General features: G+C 41.7%; 1 protein-coding gene across 1 annotated transcript; it reads right to left on the bottom strand.

The window, feature by feature from the left end:
* Positions 1-10018: 10018 nt before the first annotated feature.
* Positions 10019-17291, bottom strand: LOC136945748 (desmoglein-2-like protein). Its single transcript, XM_067239762.1, is given in 16 exon segments — positions 10019-10502; positions 10504-10885; positions 10887-11215; positions 11638-11976; positions 12099-12226; positions 12458-12691; positions 12904-13162; positions 13165-13363; positions 13565-13839; positions 14072-14257; positions 14379-14513; positions 14739-14902; positions 15025-15166; positions 15361-15516; positions 15992-16114; positions 17151-17291. Coding segments are annotated over 16 exon segments (3516 nt in total). The 5' UTR covers positions 17205-17291; the 3' UTR covers positions 10019-10091.
* Positions 17292-18742: the final 1451 nt, after the last annotated feature.

Below are 18742 nucleotides of genomic sequence, written 5' to 3'. Positions count from 1 at the left end.
TGCGACCTGTGAGTTTCTTCTGCAGCCATTATCTCTTCTCTGACCCACAATGCCCCATTTATGGGAGTCAGGTGGCTGAGCGGTTAGGGAATCAAGCTAGTAATCTGAAGGTTGCCAGTTCGATTCCCGGCCGTGCAAAGTGACGTTGTGTCCTTGGGCAAGGCACTTCACCCTACTTGCCTCGGGGGGAATGTCCCTGTACTTACTGTAAGTCGCTCTGCATAAGAGCGTCTGCTAAATGACAACAACAAAAAACACAAAATGTAACCTTTTGTAGCTTTAATCACATGACTCAACCATAAAAACACACTTTCCAAATAAAGCAGTAACCAAAACATATTTCTAATTTTGTATACCTTAGTATTACAATCCTTTTTTAACTTAAAACAGATGACTTTACATGAAATAATATTCTTAAAATATAGCTGCATGGTTGGGTTCCTCCGCAAAATGGCAAAATATTGATGTACACTGTAGAAGATCGAGAGTTGGACAACAAGAGAGCAAAACTACTTCATGTTTGGCCAACAACAGCCTGAATGGGGATTTGAACTCATGAGCATAAGGTTACAAGATAGTCTCTCTATTCTCTCTGCTACACACCAAGTGTTGAGATTGTATGAATAGAAAGGGCAAAGTATTAGCTTTGGTCAGCTTTGGGACAAAGGTTAAGAAACGGTTGACATTTGAAGGTCAAATTGCATGAAATTGTGCATGGTATTTCAGAATTATGTCATCCTGTTGAACTAAACAGATAATCAAAATTATGCCAGGCCAAAAGACTATGGCTGGATTCCAACATACGACCTTATACTTTACAGATCACCATCCCAGCCCATTGAGCTATTCTCAGTGTTGAATATTGTCATGTTCAGTTACTGTATAAAAAAGTAAGCTGTTTCTCCTGTGGTAAGCGTTGTTAGATTCAGCCAAAGTTGAAACTGCTTGTACATTTACTATAAAAACGGGACAACGGGATGACTGGGTTGCTGCTGTAAAGAATAACTTACTCATAGTTTAAAAAAAAAGTTGTTTGGAGTGCCATAACTTGTCATAGAAGGGAATTTCAAATCATGCCTAACATCAATGGGGATGTGTCCTGGCTTAGGTTACTGAAATGAATTTGTGCAACAGGCAAGGGATCCACCTGAGCAATCAATTTACTTCATTAGAGATAACCATTAGAGTTATCTCTACCATGCGTAGACTACAAGTAGCTAGCTACTGTGGTGAACCTGGCTTGTTTTGCAGTGGTTTACACATTCTCGCTAAACAGATGATCAGAGTGTTGTGATGGGCTCAAATAAACACGCATTGCGATGTTTTACAACCGAAGGATTGATCGGAAGACTAGAAACCGTTTTGTCAGAATAAAAAATAAAAACTATGCCCCTGACTGGTTTGAGGCACCCTAATAACCGGAGGAACCCTAATAAGAATACTAACAAAAACAATAGGTTCCCTCCTACCGGAGGAACCTTAATAACTGAAACCTGTCTCTCCAAGACAGTTACACTCAGGACAGTTTCTGTGTTATGTTTTCCAGTTAAAACCGTGCACAGTGAACGAAAGATTTTGAGTGCTGTTTTAATGTAGTGTAGATGTAGTGTTTTGCAACTTAGCAAATGCAAATGTTGCAAAATCTTTTAAACCTTTGTCTGCTGTTTTTCTCCCAATTGACTGGGTGACAGCTTTGATCATGGGCAGAGCATATGTGTTGCACTGTAAACATTTTGATCTCCTTCCATGTCTTCAGTTTTGAACAAACTGCAAATGCACTGTCCAAGTAGCTCACAATGCTCTCCCTGTTAAAAGACAAAATAACTCTTTGGAGTAGTGCCCAGCTGTAATCAGTTTCAACCTGGTTTACTCTCGGTATAGTGTAGTAGTGTGACAGTTTTTGGAGGAACTGCATGAGCCAGAATGTGATTAGTGGTATGGAGTGGTCATTTGTCAGCATTTCACAGACTGGAAGGGGAGGTGCATTTTGACCACCTCCAGGAAGAGTGAGTGCATAGCAGAGTAGCCTTTTGGTCTGACCTGGAACTTTGGATGCAACATTACCTGTAGCATCTAGGTATAAGGTCAGTGTGGTTCTTTTTCTCAGGTGTTACACAACTAAGCTTATTCCTGTTTCTGTATACATATGAACACCAAAGGGGTCAACTTGAAAGTGCTGTATGTACCCAGGCATCTTGTGAAATTTGGAGTCACATTCCTTCATGATGTTCTGTGTGAGGCACATCTCCATCAAAACATCATAATGGATCCTTTTACTTTTTCTAATCTCTGAACAATAACCTTAAGAACATTTTTTGTTCAGACTGCGTGTTATGTTATCAGAAATCAGTTCAACAACGGGTGTTTTTTAAAGTTTATTATAGAAGAGTGTGCTGACTCCTTTACGTAGAGCTTGTGCAATTCTTCCTCTTCTCGTATTTGATGTTTGTCAGAATTTCTTTTCTGCTTTGTGTGTAATTTTTCCTCTTTGTAGCACAGATATCTTAACCAGGGTTTCTCCCAATGGTTCCCTTTTCCTTTTAAAGAGGTATTTTGCACTGCAGGAAGGGAATGTACAAACTGCACTTATGTTTAAGTAAGGACAATTAGTTTTTCGACTGTGAGGAGTTTTAATGTGCTGGCTCTTGAAAGCAAGGGAACAACAAGGATTTTTTTCCTGAAACTGTTGTACAACACATTGGTCCAAGGTTGCCTTAGTTTAGTTGAACCATGCAGTGGAACAATTTTTTTCCATTTCTTTTGATTCACTGTAATTGTGAACTTCTTAGAAATCACTGGCAACTTTCTTTTTTTTTTTTCCATGTCTTTCCATGTCCAGGTTGTGTTCAACAACGTCTTATGTTGCTTGTCTTCTGCATCATTGTTACATGAGTCTTCATCTGTGACTTCTTCCTTAACTTGGAACTCCACTCTGCAACGTCTTCTGTTGCTTGTCTTCAGCATCATTGTTACATGAGTCTTCATCTGTGACTTCTTCCTTAAATTGAACTCCACTCTGCAACGTATTCTGTTGCTTGTCTTCTGCATCATATAAGTCTTCATCTGTACCTGCTTCCTCTACTTGAATGTTTTGCTTTTCTTCTGCCTTATTCTCTAATGCCGTTTCATTATCTGATTTTTGTTCGATATTGGGAATCGAGATCTAAATCAGCTGGTCTTCTGACCCACTGTCTTCAGAACGTGCCTCTCTAACTTGGCTTTGTTGTTTTGGTTCCTTACTTTCACAATATTATTTATTTATTTTTATTACCAGAGCTTTATTTATCTCTGATGAATTTTCCTGTTTAATGATTAAATCTCTCACTCCATTTCGATTTCTTGTCCATGTGACCCACAGCCAATGATGGTTTTTCTTATCATCTTGTCCAAATATGTTAATAGAATTCAGACCAGATTTCCCAGGAATACCCTGTATCTCGGGTTGTAATGTTAGCACTCTTCATAGTTTTTACCAAAGCTTCAATTCCACCAGCCATTGCCCATAAGCATTTTCTCTGAGCTTTCTTTCCTTTTTTAATTCTCCCCATTGTCTTCACATTGCCTCTAACCTAGGGAAAAGGGGACAGCCCAAGCTAGAACCTTTTGTCCAGATAAAGTGAGTTTTAGTAATAAACTTGGGGAAGTAAAATAAGGTTTCCCAATATGTAGAGATACAAACAGTACTTAAACATCACATTTAACACAACTGAACAACTGAAGATCCGTAAAGACAGCAGTTTATGCCACACACACAGTATATATATCCCATGTTAAATTATGTTTGTTGGCGCAATTTCTGGTTTGATACTAGGGGTGGAAACATTTTTTGATTCGCATTTGAATCGCGATTCAGTCTATTTTTATATATATAACAATGAGTTTACTAAACTGCAAGAAAAACAATGAATTTCAAGGTTTTGATGCATTGAGATTTTTTTCTTCAACACTTAACTGCCTATCACAGTCAAATAGAAACAAGCAACACTAAACAGCAAACTGGAATCAAATGTAAGAATATATTGAATCGAAATGTGATTAAAAATCGTGAATCGAAAAAAAATAGTGAATAGATTTTTAATAGAATTGTGACCTCAAGAATCAATTATAAATCAATAAATAAAAAATGACTAAATGTAATCGAATCGTGAGGTACCAAAAGATTCCCACCCCTATTTGATACTATACTCTACTATACTGAAAATTAAATTCTACCACTACAGAACTGCTAAAAAGGTCGAAAGTTCATGATGTAATTTTGTATTAAATACTTTTTGTATTTTAAGAATTATATTTTGGGCATTTTAGCCCCTTATTTGACAGTTGAATACATGAAAGGGGAGAGAGAGGGGAATGACATCCAGCAAAGCGCTGCAGGTCTGAATTGAACCTGCAGCTGCTGCTTCTGCAGCAAGGACTGAGCCTCTGTACATGGGGGCACAGGCTCAACTGGTTGAGCTACAGGCTCTAGCTCAACCGTTTGAGAGCTACATAGACCCCCCTGTATCAAATACTTTTGACAGAACCCCCCAACACTTATTCTCAATGTAGAAAAGCAATACACTCTCTGAATGCTATATGTCTGTAGTTTGTGCTTATAAAGTTTAATGAGGCTGTGGTTATCCTCAAGGTCACAATAGTTCAATATATACGCGGTAACACTTTAGAATAATGGTCCGTTGTTAACAAGTAGATATGCACGAAGTAATAGGTAGTACTACGTTAACACCGAATTTAATACTATTAACTAATATGGAACCAAGATTAACTAACCAGTAAGTGATAGCTAATTTACTACAAAGGTAGTTCCTTGGTAGGTATTTGATTATTGCTAAATAAATATATCCTCATTGAGAACTACTTGTGAACTATGACCAATTAAGAAAGAATAACCAATTAATTACTAATCACAAAAGTAACATGTCTAAAAAGTGAACAAGGTTTTTTACTCTTAACATGGTCATAACATTTCAGAAGCTTGTGCCTCAAATGGGTTCTTTGTGGAAACCAGTTTATGAATATTATATCCCCTCAGATACGTTAGCTACAGGTTGAGATTGTGACCACTCTTACCAAAGGATGGACGTATGTTCTCTGTTTATTTCAAACTTAAACATGGAATAATACAAATAATGATCATTTGTTCAACATTTTTAATAATTAGGAAGTGATGCTGACACGCTCATGATTGGATTAGTTCACTATTATGAGCTCTTGAGTGTCAGTTCAATATGTCTCAGACTCCAAAGACCTACCTTTATGTTACAGTAGCCACCTGAGGAGGACTTCATTTTAGGATATTAATATAAACATTGTTTTCTTGTCAAAAACAATTTGCATCCTTATTGAAGACATTGGCTGCATTTATGTTGCAATAAGCGCAAAACCACATCTTCCAGATTACAATGTTTGTTAGAATATCACTAGTGCCTCACAGAAATGTATGCCTGTACTGTATGTGTCAAATATAAACTTAAGACTTATTATATTACTTGTGAAAACCAGTATAACTCCTCACTAATTACTCAAGCGTTACCTTGTCATCCTGCAGGAACTACTAGTGATGTGGACCATTATTTTAAAGTGACAAACATGTTAATTCCTCACTAATTACTCAAGCGTAACCTTGTCATCCCGCAGTAACTGTATCTGGACCATTATTTCAAAGTGAAAAACATGTTAACACCTCACTAATAGTCACCCCGCAAGATCTACAACATACAGTGCCGCCGTTCCCATAACGCGCACTACGCGCTGTGCGTAGGGCACCAAGTCCTGAGGGGGCACCAAAAAATTGCCAACTCTAAAATCATCATAGTACTAATAATTATAATGCCGATATTATATCAGTATATAAATATTAGGCACCTTTTAGGCATGTATATCACAAAACAGGCAGAACAAGAGATATATTTAATTGCTCAAAAAAAGTTACGATGGTGCACGCTCGCATTACGTTGGGAACTCCGTAACTAGCATCACATCAAACACAGAATGTGGATTCATTGGCAGGGCAGCTGTGGTGGTGTATACGGGGCCCAGTGGCGGTTCTACGCCCTTCGGCCCCCCCCCCCCCCCCCAGCTAAAACAGCCTGGGGTCAAATTGACACCAAACATAATAGGAGGGTTACATAAACATGCCCTTACACGCTAAATGTCTGTTATTACATGCTATATTAATATAACTTTTAGGGAGGAACACTTTTAGTTATGACGTTAAACTATACTTTGTCACGAAATATAGTTCTAGCAAATAGCAAATGTTCGTCTTTGAAACTACCTACAGATTTGAAAATTCCGTTGGCTAATTACAGGGCCTAACCTAAATAATGAAAATAAATAATAACTTAACTTGTAACAGTTTTGTTGCAAAGCACACTATTATGGTGAAATGTTATCTCGTGTTTGTCGAGTTAAAACCGAAATATTGTTGTTGCATAGCAAGCATCATAGCAAAAAGGCTAACAAACGTAAGAGTTAGCCTATACCCACCAATTAACATGAGCCCTTCATTCATGACATGGATACCGTAATAATCATACAGAGACACATTTGCATACCTTTATCTTTTTCTCGTTTCTCCTCTTCTTCTTTTCTTTTTTTTCGAAATTGGGCACCTGATGGCTTACTTGACCTTTTCCTGTCCATCTTCTTTGGCACTCAACAGTCAACAGATTTCCCATCCCCCCAACACTGTCACTCACGACCAGAAGTCAAGACTAAACCAATTCACCTTGGTGACCACAATCGTTTTGTGTTACATATTTTTATTAGCCATTTCACACAATAAAAAAATAAAAAAATGTGCAGGAACTTTAGGCCTATATTTATAATATTATGAATGAAATGTGCGTTATTTGGTCGAGGTGCAACTGACTTTAGCCCACTAATTTAGAGTATTGCACTATACAGTGGACCCCCCCAGTGGACCCAGTCAGGTGAGCTGTCTGTCCCCCTCCCCTTTTTTCACACAGCTTCTGTGCACGGCACCTTCTCAGCAAGCAGGGGTGCCTGCAGCTGCCTGAAGGGGGCGCCAATTTGCCAATTCCCCACACAGTGAAATGATAGAAAAGAGAAAACCGCTTCGCGGCGCAGAGATTTTTATTTATTTATTTTATGCTCGTGCGCCCCCCACGTGACATGAAAAAATGCCGCCCCGGGCGGCTGTCCGGTCCGCCCGTGCCTAAAACCGCCCCTGCGGGCCCGGTTCTGGTGGGCCGGTCTGGATCAAAGTCCAGGGCCTATTTTTACTCCCAGTCCATCCCTGCCAAGCCCTGATCAACCACCCTCAACCAGCTGTTTAGGGACAGATACACAGCAGAGAACCACCACCTCTGAATAGGTGTTACATTGTGATGCTGCTGTTGTGTTAGGCTATTGGTATTGAGTTATATGTTTGGTAATAAAAAGTTAAACTGGCTCAGGTTTCTTTAGGGGGGGCATCATAAAGGAATTATGCTTAGGGCACCAAAATGGCTAGCAGCGGCACTGACAACATAAAACAACTGCAGTGATTGGGTAACATTTTATATAAATATAATCATTTTATTATATGCACTGGAAGATTTCCATAAAATCGTAAAAGAAAATCCTACATAATGCAAAAATGCACATGGGCATGCAAGAATAAAGCACTTTGTAAAATATGTCTTAATGAAACATTCTTTGTTTGGCACAATGAAAAAATCCCAGGGTATTTACTTTTTTATATTTGCGAACTCAAGTAAAGTAAAAAAGACATTTACCTTTAGTCTTCTGCTGTCGTGTCAGTGTCAACCCCGTGGTTACCAGTGCGTCTTTCAATAATGAATTTTCTTTTTGGGCGCGCAAAGTTGTTGAAGTATGTATTTCCAAGCTACAGGCATTGAAGTATTTTCCGAGAGATGCTTTATTTGCTAGTGGTTGTCATGTTGACTGTAAGCTGTTTAAGGAAAAGTGATAGTACTAGCTAGTACATGTATGTTTGTAACTAGACAGCCTTTTTTTTTACTTTGTAATAACTATGTATTTCCAAATTACAAGTGTTGAAGTATTTTCCTAGCAATGCTTTATTTGCTAGTGGTTTTCATGTTATGTTGAAGTCATGTTGACTAAGTTTTTGAGTAAAAGTACTACCATATATTTGTAACCAGACAGCCTCTTTTTTGAGATTTTCTATGTTATGTTTCAGTCATATCGACTGTAAGTTTTTGAGGAAAAGTACTAGTACTATATTTGTAACCAGACAGCCTCTTTTTTACATTGTGATAATGATTATGTATTTCCAAATGACAAGTGTTGAGGTATATTCCTAGCAATGCTTTGTCTGCTAGTGGTTTTCATGTTATGTTGAAGTCATGTTGACTAAGTTTTTGAGTAAAAGTACTACCATATATTTGTAACCAGACAGCCTCTTTTTTGAGATTTTCTATGTTATGTTTCAGTCATATCGACTGTAAGTTTTTGAGGAAAAGTACTTGTACTATATTTGTAACCAAACAGCCTCTTTTTTTTTTTTCTAACAATGATTATGTATTTCCAAACTACAAGTGTTTAACTTTTTTCCTAGTAATGGTATATTTGCTGTCCATTTCTATTCCTGATTGCAAGTGACAGTAAAAGATGCGCACTTACACTGGTAGGAACACATTTTGAGTAAATGCCTCTCTTGTCTAACGCCGTTAATCTCATTATAGCACACAAGGAGACATTTTCTCAAAGATGAAACATTGCAAATTTATTTGGACCTATTATAGGCTTGCTAATGTGATCCAATTTGAGGCCACGCCCATCAAAACACACAAAGTGAGCACACGCCTTGCTTTTGGATTAAAAAAAGTACATACATCGAAAATACATTAGACATAAAATCTTGAAAGTGAGCATTTGCTTAACAATTGTAGCAATGTTAACAATATTCATGTATATCAGTGCATAGCAGTAGCCCATCCTAAATAGATTCCCCACATAATCTTACTTTTACTCATCCAAAGTAAATATGTATACAAATGTATTCCCCAATTATATTTTTTCATTGTTAAAAAAGCATAAATCATTGACTTTACAAAATAGATCATAGACATATTTACAAAAACTATTGCTCGGTTTTTGACAGTTTAGCTCCAGTTGAATTCCATTCCATGTACAAAATGGGCTACCATTTAAATCATTTTAAGTTGGCATTAATGACATCAGTTACATGAAAATGTGTCACAGTTGAACAACATTAATCTTATGACTTTGCTTTATTAGTGCGTAAACCCAATAACACCCTAACACCTTATATATTTTTCATGTTTGGTGATTAGTGCAAACTGAAATACTGTTGCTTTCCCATGGATAAGGTTCTAATTCAAATCTATATCTATGAAAGGGGTAAACACAAGCTGGGTGAAGCAAGAGAGCTCGGGTAAATAATTCCTTTCAACTTTAGTTTTCAAAAAACATTCAGGACAGGAGTTTTATCTGGGCACTAAAGGTACCACACACACTGACTAACTAACTATGCCATTTTTGTGCAGTACAATAACATCACCTCAACAGTAGTGTTTAACAATTGTTTTACATATTACACATTTATGCTTTAGTGTGTGCATTGCAGAAGACTAAGAGAGCACAATTCTCTCTCTCTCTCTCTCTCTCTCTCTCTCTCTCTCTCTCTCTCTCTCTCTCTCTCTCTCTCTCTCTCTCTCTCTCTCCTCTCTCTCTCTCTCTCTCTCTCTCTCTCTCTCTCTCTCTCTCTCTCTCTCTCTCTCCTCTCTCTCCTCTCTCTCTCTCTCTCTCTCTCTCTCTCTCTCTCTCTCTCTCTCTCTCTCTCTCTCTCTCTCTCTCTCTCTCTCTCTCTCTCTCTCTCTCTCTCTCCTCTCTCTCTCTCTCTCTCTCTCTCTCTCTCTCTCTCTCTCTCTCTCTCTCTCCTCTCTCTCTCTCTCTCTCTCTCTCTCTCTCTCTCTCTCTCTCTCCTCTCTCTCTCTCTCTCTCTCTCTCTCTCTCTCTCTCTCTCTCTCTCTCTCTCTCTCTCTCTCTCTCTGCTCCTGCTCTCTTTTCCTTTATCTTCCTCATCATTGACAATACAGCCAAAACAGACGCCACAAAAAAACAACAACCAGGCGGGTGGATTAGGCAGTGGAGGTGGTTTCCACATTCCGCTCTGTGACTAACACTTCCTTGTGTTGAACCAGCACTGTGTGGCTGCCCAGGGAGCCTGCAGCAGCCATGAGAGCAGAGTCCTCGTCTGACCCCACAGATCCAGCCTGGGAGCTGGAGCCCAGTGAGGAGCCAGTCTGAGCCCTCATCTCAACATGGGGAACTCTGACCTCCAGGCTGTGCTCTTCAGCAGAACCCCCCAGGGCCACGCCCGAGGTGAGGCCGGCAGAACTGGCCCCGCCCTCAGCCACTGCTGAGCTGCTCTCAACCACATGGACATGTTTGGATCTACTCACGCTGCCCTGTGACATGCCTGAACCCGTGGCAAAATGCCCTGGCCTTACCACGGTCTGCCCCACCCTGTGTGAGACCTGACTCCCCCCCTGACAGGGTGTGGCTTCCCCCGGCCACAACACGGCCTCCTCCTATCACAGCCTGGCCTGTGCTGGTGAGCACTTGAGCCCCTCCACTCCCCCCCACCTGCCTCTCCACCAGCACCATGCCCTGCTGGGAGCCGTACGGCCCTGCTACCTGGACTAGTCCCTGTCCCACCCCCACCTGGCCCCCGACCCCTGCTCCCCTCGCATCCACCAGAAGCACCTGAGGCTGGGGCTCGACCACGTACAGGGCCGGGGTGGAGGTGTAGTACATGGTGGGCTGTTGGATGAGGAGGGTCTGGCTGGGGACCAGCATGCTCTCCTGGACGTGGACCCTGGGGAGGCTGGCGGACCCCTGCTCTCTGAGCACCGTCTCCTTGATGAGCGTGGGAGGAGGAGGAGGCCAGTCCGGAGCTGGTGAGGGTGTTGAGGTTGGCAGACGTGTCCAGGGAGGTCTCAATGTGGGCGCCTGAGGAAGGGGTGGGTCTGGGGGGGCAAACGGACACCCCCACAGACTGTTCCGCCTCCAGGCTGGACCCTCGGCAGATCTCGGCCAGGGACCTGAACTTGTAGCCCAGGTCGTTGAGGAAGTCTAGGTCGTTGTCGTGCTCCAGGAGGCTGCAGCAGCCCACCGAGCCCGCCAGTGACCCCTGACCTTCGTAGTCGTAGGTCATCGGGGCGTCTTGCTGTTGTGAATGTTGTGCTGCATGGTTGGCTTTCTGCAAGCAGCAAACAACCCATGAATAAAACGGCTTCAAAAAAGTAACATACTGTAATACTACAATACAGTATTGCAAATCTAGGATTGATAATGTTTCCTGTTCACATACATAGGCCCGAACAAAAGATTGTCTTAACTGCAAGCTTGATTTTGTTTGTTTGACTTAACTTAGAGTTTGTCTTGTTAAGTCAGGGACAATTCATGTCTCTGAGACTATGACTTCCACACCCTATATGTATATTTATTGTGAACCATGGGACCATGTACAGTTTAAAACAAAAATGTCACCATTTGATGCACTTTACCAGATTATAACTTTAAATTAACTCACATCTGTAGTCCCTTGGCAGGTCAAAACTAAAAAACAGCACAATAACACATTTTTATATTTATATATACAGGCTGAGTGTTGATACTCACACTTGAGTAGTACTCCTCCAGGAAGCTGTCAGACAGGGCGATCCCACCATATAACCCTGCATCGTACCACGAGGAGAACTGCTCCCCTCCTGCTATGGTGGCTCCGCCCACACCCATACCCTTGCCGTCCACATGGTTGTGCCCGCTGACCATGTGCTGGTGGAAATCACTCTCACCGTACATGTCTGTCGTGGACATGGAGGTGAAGCCGCCTCCAGCTCCTCCACTCCCCACACCCCCCCCTAGCTCAAGCCTCTGATTATCTCCGTACTTCTTCACGTCCCCGGCATTGATGGAACCATGGTCCACCTCCAGAGGAACCCTGAGCAAGGGGACTTCCTGGGAAGGAAACGCGTGCGTGGGCCAATGAGAGCACGGCGATATGCGGTATCAGCCTATGTGTTGCGTGTTGGTGAAAGTGACACTGTGTTGAGCCAATGGGAACGGAGGGCTCTCTGTACCTTGTCCTCTCCTTGTCCTTCCGTGTGGTATGCGATCAGGTGCTCTTTGGTGTCAAACGGGATGGCCTTGAAGTCTCCCAGGGCCGCCACCCCTCCACACAGGCAAAACAACAAGAAGAGGGGCAGCACTGGAAACACACGCACACATTTACTTTCATATCACTGTCTACATTTTAAACACTTCACCCACAAGCTAACCTTAAAGACAATAAAGTAGCAAAACATGGCTCAAACGAGGGCTATTGTTAATGCGCGTTATCAATAACACTAGAAGAGACTGCATTACGAGACAGAGACTCTCCTTCCGCCCTAGACGTGACTGTTATCAACCTGGAAGAGAGTGCGCAGGCAGGACTCACACAGGAGAAGCAGCAGTCCCAGGAGTAGCATGAGGACACCCAGTGTTCCAAACGTGGTTCTTCTGTCCGTGTACCGCCCCAAACAGGCCGTGTTGGCGGCATCGCAAGTGCACACCACCACGTCGAGCCACTGGACGTCCCCACAGACCTTGCCCTGTTGGTCCGGGATCTCCAGGGCAACCCTGTAGTCCCCAGGCCACAGGGAGGCGTGGTCTCGCAGGATCGCAGTGGTGTCTGAGAAGTCGCGAGGGCAAAACAAATAGATGGACCATAAGATAGTAAGCCAAGACAGTTTGGAAAGTTGAAAATGTTGACTACTTTATTGAGCTACTTTATCGTTATTATTATTATTATAGATCTTTTTTAAATGTTTTTGTATTCTATATATTTTCCATTTTCACAAAAACATTTAGTCAAATATATACTTGATGCAGACTACGACCAACCATTAAGACGCTCCATGGTCCACTTCTCCTTGTTGCCTGCCTGAATCACCCGGAAGTTAAAGGGTGCTCCGTTGGGGAAGGCGTCCCCATCCTCGGCTGTGACGTAAACCATGTTGGTCCCCTGGCACATGGTCTGAGATGTGCTGGTCAGGGTAGGACAGTGGTCGTTGAAGTCCTTCACCTGGATGGCAATTGTCCCTGTGGCCGTTTTTTCGTGTACTTCTGTAAACCGACAAGAATTCATTTGGTTTAGATGTGAAAGTGACAAAGCAGATGAATGATGATGATGAGGGCCTCCATGGGCCTGTCACACTTGCCGTTAGTGATGCAGACTATCTTGGCTGTGTAAGTTCCGTTAACCACAAACTTTGACTCTCGGTCGGGCCATTTGTTTAATCTGATATCTGCTGTCTTCTCATCAATGATCAGCCAGTTGTCTATGTCGTATAGTTTGGCATATCTGACCGAAAGAAAAATCAGAAAATATATCAGTATCTTAGTGTCCTTTCACACACAGCACTACAGTATACAGTTCATATTTAATGTAATCAAATACAGTCTACAGTCACTTTCTGCCATTGTGACATACAGTATATTGACGCCTGCTTGAGATGTACCTGCGGTGCAGTAAATGACATAGGATGTGAGCTTGACGTCTTACCTCACGTTGGTGGCAGTGAGCAGGGTGTCACTGTCAATGGCAGCGTAGGTGGTGATGATCTTGTTGAGGGAGACCGTGGTCTTGTCCTCGGAGATGGTTACCACCTTGATGGCAGGCTGGAAGCGCGGTCCCTCCAGCTGGTTGACCACGTTGATCTTGATGGAGTAGATCTTAGGTCGGGGGTGGGTGCTGATGACAGAGCCAAAGTTGTACTCTGCCTTGTTGGAGACACTCACCCCCAGGTTCAACACCTTCAGCTCCTCATAGTCCAAAGCCTTCATTTTTAAAAGGCACAGAGAAAGATAACGGTCAATTGAAGGTATTTAGTTAAATACATTAAGAATATTAAGCTAAATCTTGCTCTAGATTTGATTGCACGTGTGATTGACGGGACTGATGTAACTTTATTCCATCCAACTTTAACTTTAATTTCTTGCAATTTCTTGTTTTAGACTACATTGTTGCACAGTGTATAATTTACTTAGACAAGCTAAAGCCCAACCGTACCTTAACGATAGTGATAATGCCCTCATTAGTCTTGGAATCAGTGGTGATGTGGAAGTAGCCTGCTTCATTGCCAGACACAATGGTGAATACAGCCAGCCAGTTGTCGGAGTACATCAAGTCCAGATCCACAGCTTTGATCCTCAGCACCTCCATGCTGATGGTGTTTTCCATCACGCTCCCCTCGTACTGCAACACAAACCACGTCACACAAGGTCCAACCCACAGCACATACCGGTTCACTCAGGGTTCATATAAGTAGGTCTGGGCTGAAAGAAGACAGTATTTGTGTTTGTTAGCTGCTCCTTACTCTTTCTTTCTCCAGCGTGGGTATGTTATCATTGATGTCCAGCAACTTAATCACCACTTGTCCTGTTCCAGACAGCCCTCCTGCGGCTCCATTCAAGTCAGTACCCTTCACCGTCAAGGTAAATGTGTCTTGTGTCTGGACAATGAAAACAATATCAACTAAGCCTTCACCCACTGGATTCCATTCAAGTATCAACACTGCTCTAGGTAGAGCACTCAAGTGTCTGAGAGGGAATTTAAATTCAGCTTCATATGACTTAAGATCATCATTTAACCCATGTGGATTGATCTGCATAGCCTCGGTCTCATTGTAATCCCAGTTTGCGTACTGTGATGATTAGTGCTGATCATGACCTCTCACCTCTCTGTCCAGACTGGTCTGGAGGACCAGGATCTCTCCAGTCTTGTGGTTCATGGAGAACATCCTGTCTGAGGAGGACTGCTCCACGATGCTGAAGCTAATCTGAGTGTGCTCAGTGCCAGGTTCATCGCCATCCGTCACGTTCACTTTCATGACAACTTGGCCTGGAATAGACCGGGTAAAGAGATAAGCACCACTACAGGGGTCGTAGTTCAAAAGCACATGGCAGGAAACGTTCACTAATGAGGAGTCTGGAGCACGGGGAAATAAAGTGTGAACCACACACCTACTGCGCTGTGTTCATACACTTCTCCAATCTGCTGCATTGAAAACACAGGTGGGCAGTCGTTCCTGTCCAGGACAACAATATGCAGGTCAATGTCCGTCTCAGCACGTTTTCCATTGCTGTACTTAGCCATTCCAATGAACTGCAAAAGTCAGAACACGCCCGTGTCAGTTTCATCCCCACATACACAGAGACCTTGCGTCTTCACACAGGCCTATCTCGAATATTTAGAGTTTAGAGTGTTCTCTGTGAGAGAAAGAAAAGGGAAATAGAAAGCTGATTTGATCTTGTATGCGTTCGTTTTTAGAAGATACGGGTTGTGTGGGTGAGGATTACATGGTACGAGTCCTTCTTCTCTCTGTCCAGTTTGTCGTGGATTCGGACCGTGCCATTGTTTTGGTCGATGGAGAACAAGCCCACCGGATCCTGATCTACCCCAGGACCCGTCAGGGAGTAGAACACCGGTAACTCATACTGCTTATCTGATTGAATCTAGAACAGAGACACCTATCAGTAATCATATGCAAGTTTGTATACGTCATAGGAACAATAAATGAATAAACATATGGATACATATCAGGGATTCCTGCAGCACTTTGCAGCTAAGGCGGCCGCCTAAGCAACAAACGCTTGCCGCCTTAACTACGTCGTCGTCATCAAAAAAAAAAAAAGAACGCATTAGTCTACATTTGTCTATTGCACTGGTCTGATAGATTTATGCAAGAAAACACTCATCTTCAAAACACTATCAATGAAAGGAGGAATTAGGAAGACAAGGAAGATCTACTATATGGATTTTACTGGATCGGGCTCAACCATCTACTGAAGCAACCAAAGGTTGGTACAAATGTATTCAAACTAAATATAAGCCTATTATTCAGTGTGTCAACATGGGTACAATATGAGCTGCAACAGTGACAATCCCACACCCACCCACAATGATGTTGTTTCATTGTTAAAATCATACCTTAGCAATGAACTTTAGGCCTCGGTAATCCTCATTCTCATATAGTTTACGAGGAGCAATAATCCACTCTCTCTTTTGTCTTCTCAGTTTCTGACTGTCACCATCTGCCACCACCTGTAAAAACTATCAAGAAACTAGTCATTCAGCAGGCTGGGATGCATCATCATCAAAGTGTTTTATTTAAAATGTATATACAAATCTATCTATTTGGAAAAAAGAATCGGTGAATGACGACTCATGCTGCATGTAAAAGACTCCATTAGACTCCTTAGGATGACATAGGTTACACAAAATCTTGATTTGGTGGATGTTTCTTGGATAGTTGGATAATGGTATATAAAAACGTTTGGGATATTTGTAGATACAAACATTATCACCACTATAGTGTACTTTCCATGCCGTATTGCAGTTGTTGTCATTGCATGATAACATTAATTACTCTAGCACTGCCTTAAATTAAGCTATTTACATTTAGTCATTTAGCAGACGCTCTTATCCAGAGCGATTTACAGTAAGTACAGGGACATTCCCCCGAGGCAAGTAAGGTGAAGTGCCTTGCCCTAGGACACAACGTCATTTTGCACGGCCGGGAATCGAAAAGGGCGAATCGAACCAGCAGATTCCCTCACCGCTTAGCCATCTGACCCCATCTGTATACACTCAGAACCTAAGATCTCCGATTAATCTTTTAGGTCCGTCATTTGCTTTGCCATTACAAAGTTCCATATGATTTTAAGGAAATAGACCTAGCCTTGAACCGTTTGTCAGAGGATTACTTTGTTGTTACAAAAGTTCCTACCAGTAGCCTACAGTTTTCAACCGAGTTTCTCAAACACTGAAAAAACGTTTTATTCAACAACTGTGTCATACAACTATCTTTGTATGACTAGTTTAGCTTTTTGGCCATATTGGTAAGGGGTACGCCTTTAGGCAACAAGACATTGGAATGCAGTCAATAAACCCAAACCCAAAGGTCTAATTAAAATCTGCAAACATAGTCTGTGAGTCTTTCATACCGACTAATCCGTTATAATTAGATCCATCAGTGACACCACCCATATAGCGTTCATTAGAAAGGACATTACACCATTGTCCCGTTACACGATAATTAACACCTGCACTTTTCCCGATTCGGACAGAAACCCTTATTCGTACTTACAGTTAGCATGAATGGTAACCATAAAATAACGCTGGATTTTGAAAGTCGGACCATTGTAGCTGGACAAATGTGTAATGTTTCCCTTCCCGAGGTAAATTCCGTATCGTGAGCCTAACTGTTTCTATTCAACTCGGTTATTTCAGACTTTGGCCTCTTCTACCGTGTCGAAACTTTCTCAAATACTAATGAGCCAGAGAATAGGCGGTGCCTTCCTTATACTTCTCACAGCTAGGATGATATCGGGAATGCGAAGCTCTTCATCTCAACATTGGTGCAAATTGAATAGTTTGTGCATGTTCTTTTGACAAATTTGATAACTATTCTTGTGAATTTACAATAGTCTACAATACTCAATAGTCTACTCAACGCAAATGCTCGCAATTTACTTTATGGTAGTATTACCTAAGTTTGCCTGTTTGGTTCAATGTTCTAGGACTTTTTCTTGAGTATCCCTTCTCAATAACTGCATGTTATTGCCTAACTGTCATATAGGCCTACCTTAAAATGTTTACACACACACATGCACACACAATAAACAACGACAAGCTAAATTGTCAAAATTGAAAACTATATTTCGGTTGGCTTTCGTCTTGAGACAAGCAGGTCTGTGATCTGGCACTTATCTGCAAAACTTCACTTAGGGCAGTGAAATTCTTACTGTGTCTCTCCCGAGATGGACATCATTAGCCTAAAATATCTAACTAATGGTGGGGATGCTTTCTTTTCTTTTTTTATTGGGTGCAGGAAAATTTGTTGTAGCTAAAACTGAAATAATTGTGTGTGTGTGTGTGTGTAAGCCCACTCATGTGTGTGTGTGTGTGTGTGTGTGTCTGTTAGAAATACAAAGTAAGACAAACAGAAACATAAGAATTGAAGGGGGAGTGTGTGAGAGAGACGACTGTAAATGATTCACAACTGTTGCCAAGTTACCAGTAACTGTACATTCAAATAAATGGGAGAGTCGTGTGCTTTGATCTAGGCTGATAAGACCATGCTACTTCCACCCCCAATTTAATTATATATATTTTAAATTTCTTCATCGGATGTGTCGTAAATGTAAGTAAGAGAGGTGAGGCTTCATTGGAACTTGTCAGCTGGTGAGAACCAAGAGGAGATTGTCAGGAGAAAATATATTCATTGGTAATACATTACAATGGGCTTAGCAGGACTGCCTTGTCAAAACCCCAAACAAAGTCCATGTTCAAATACATTTGAGTTTCAGTTATGGAGTGCTAAACTCTATGTGACAAAGGAGGGACCATGTGATAGAAGCAACTTCCATTACAATATCCAGATGGTGTCTAATCATTAACTAGGGCTGTATCAAAAGATATGAGCTGTACTGGGTGTGGTCGAAAACACATTCAGCACCTTTAATATAGCCTTCTGTATATTTGTGAAGCTTAAACATATTAGTATGTATTTGAACACACTATTTGAGATCTCAGATGACTGAAATGCATTGGAAATCACCCAAGTTCACCTGGGGAGTTAGGTGTTAGTGTGGGTCCACTAATAGGTCTCTCTTTAGCCAACTGACTTCCTGATACGAACACACCTAGAAGAGGTCACTGCAAATATAGACAGACCTT

Source organism: Osmerus mordax, chromosome 1, assembly GCF_038355195.1.
Source record: "Osmerus mordax isolate fOsmMor3 chromosome 1, fOsmMor3.pri, whole genome shotgun sequence".
Taxonomy (NCBI): domain Eukaryota; kingdom Metazoa; phylum Chordata; class Actinopteri; order Osmeriformes; family Osmeridae; genus Osmerus; species Osmerus mordax.
The sequence above is the reverse complement of the archived record's forward strand: the minus strand, read 5'-3'. Positions and strand labels throughout refer to the sequence as shown.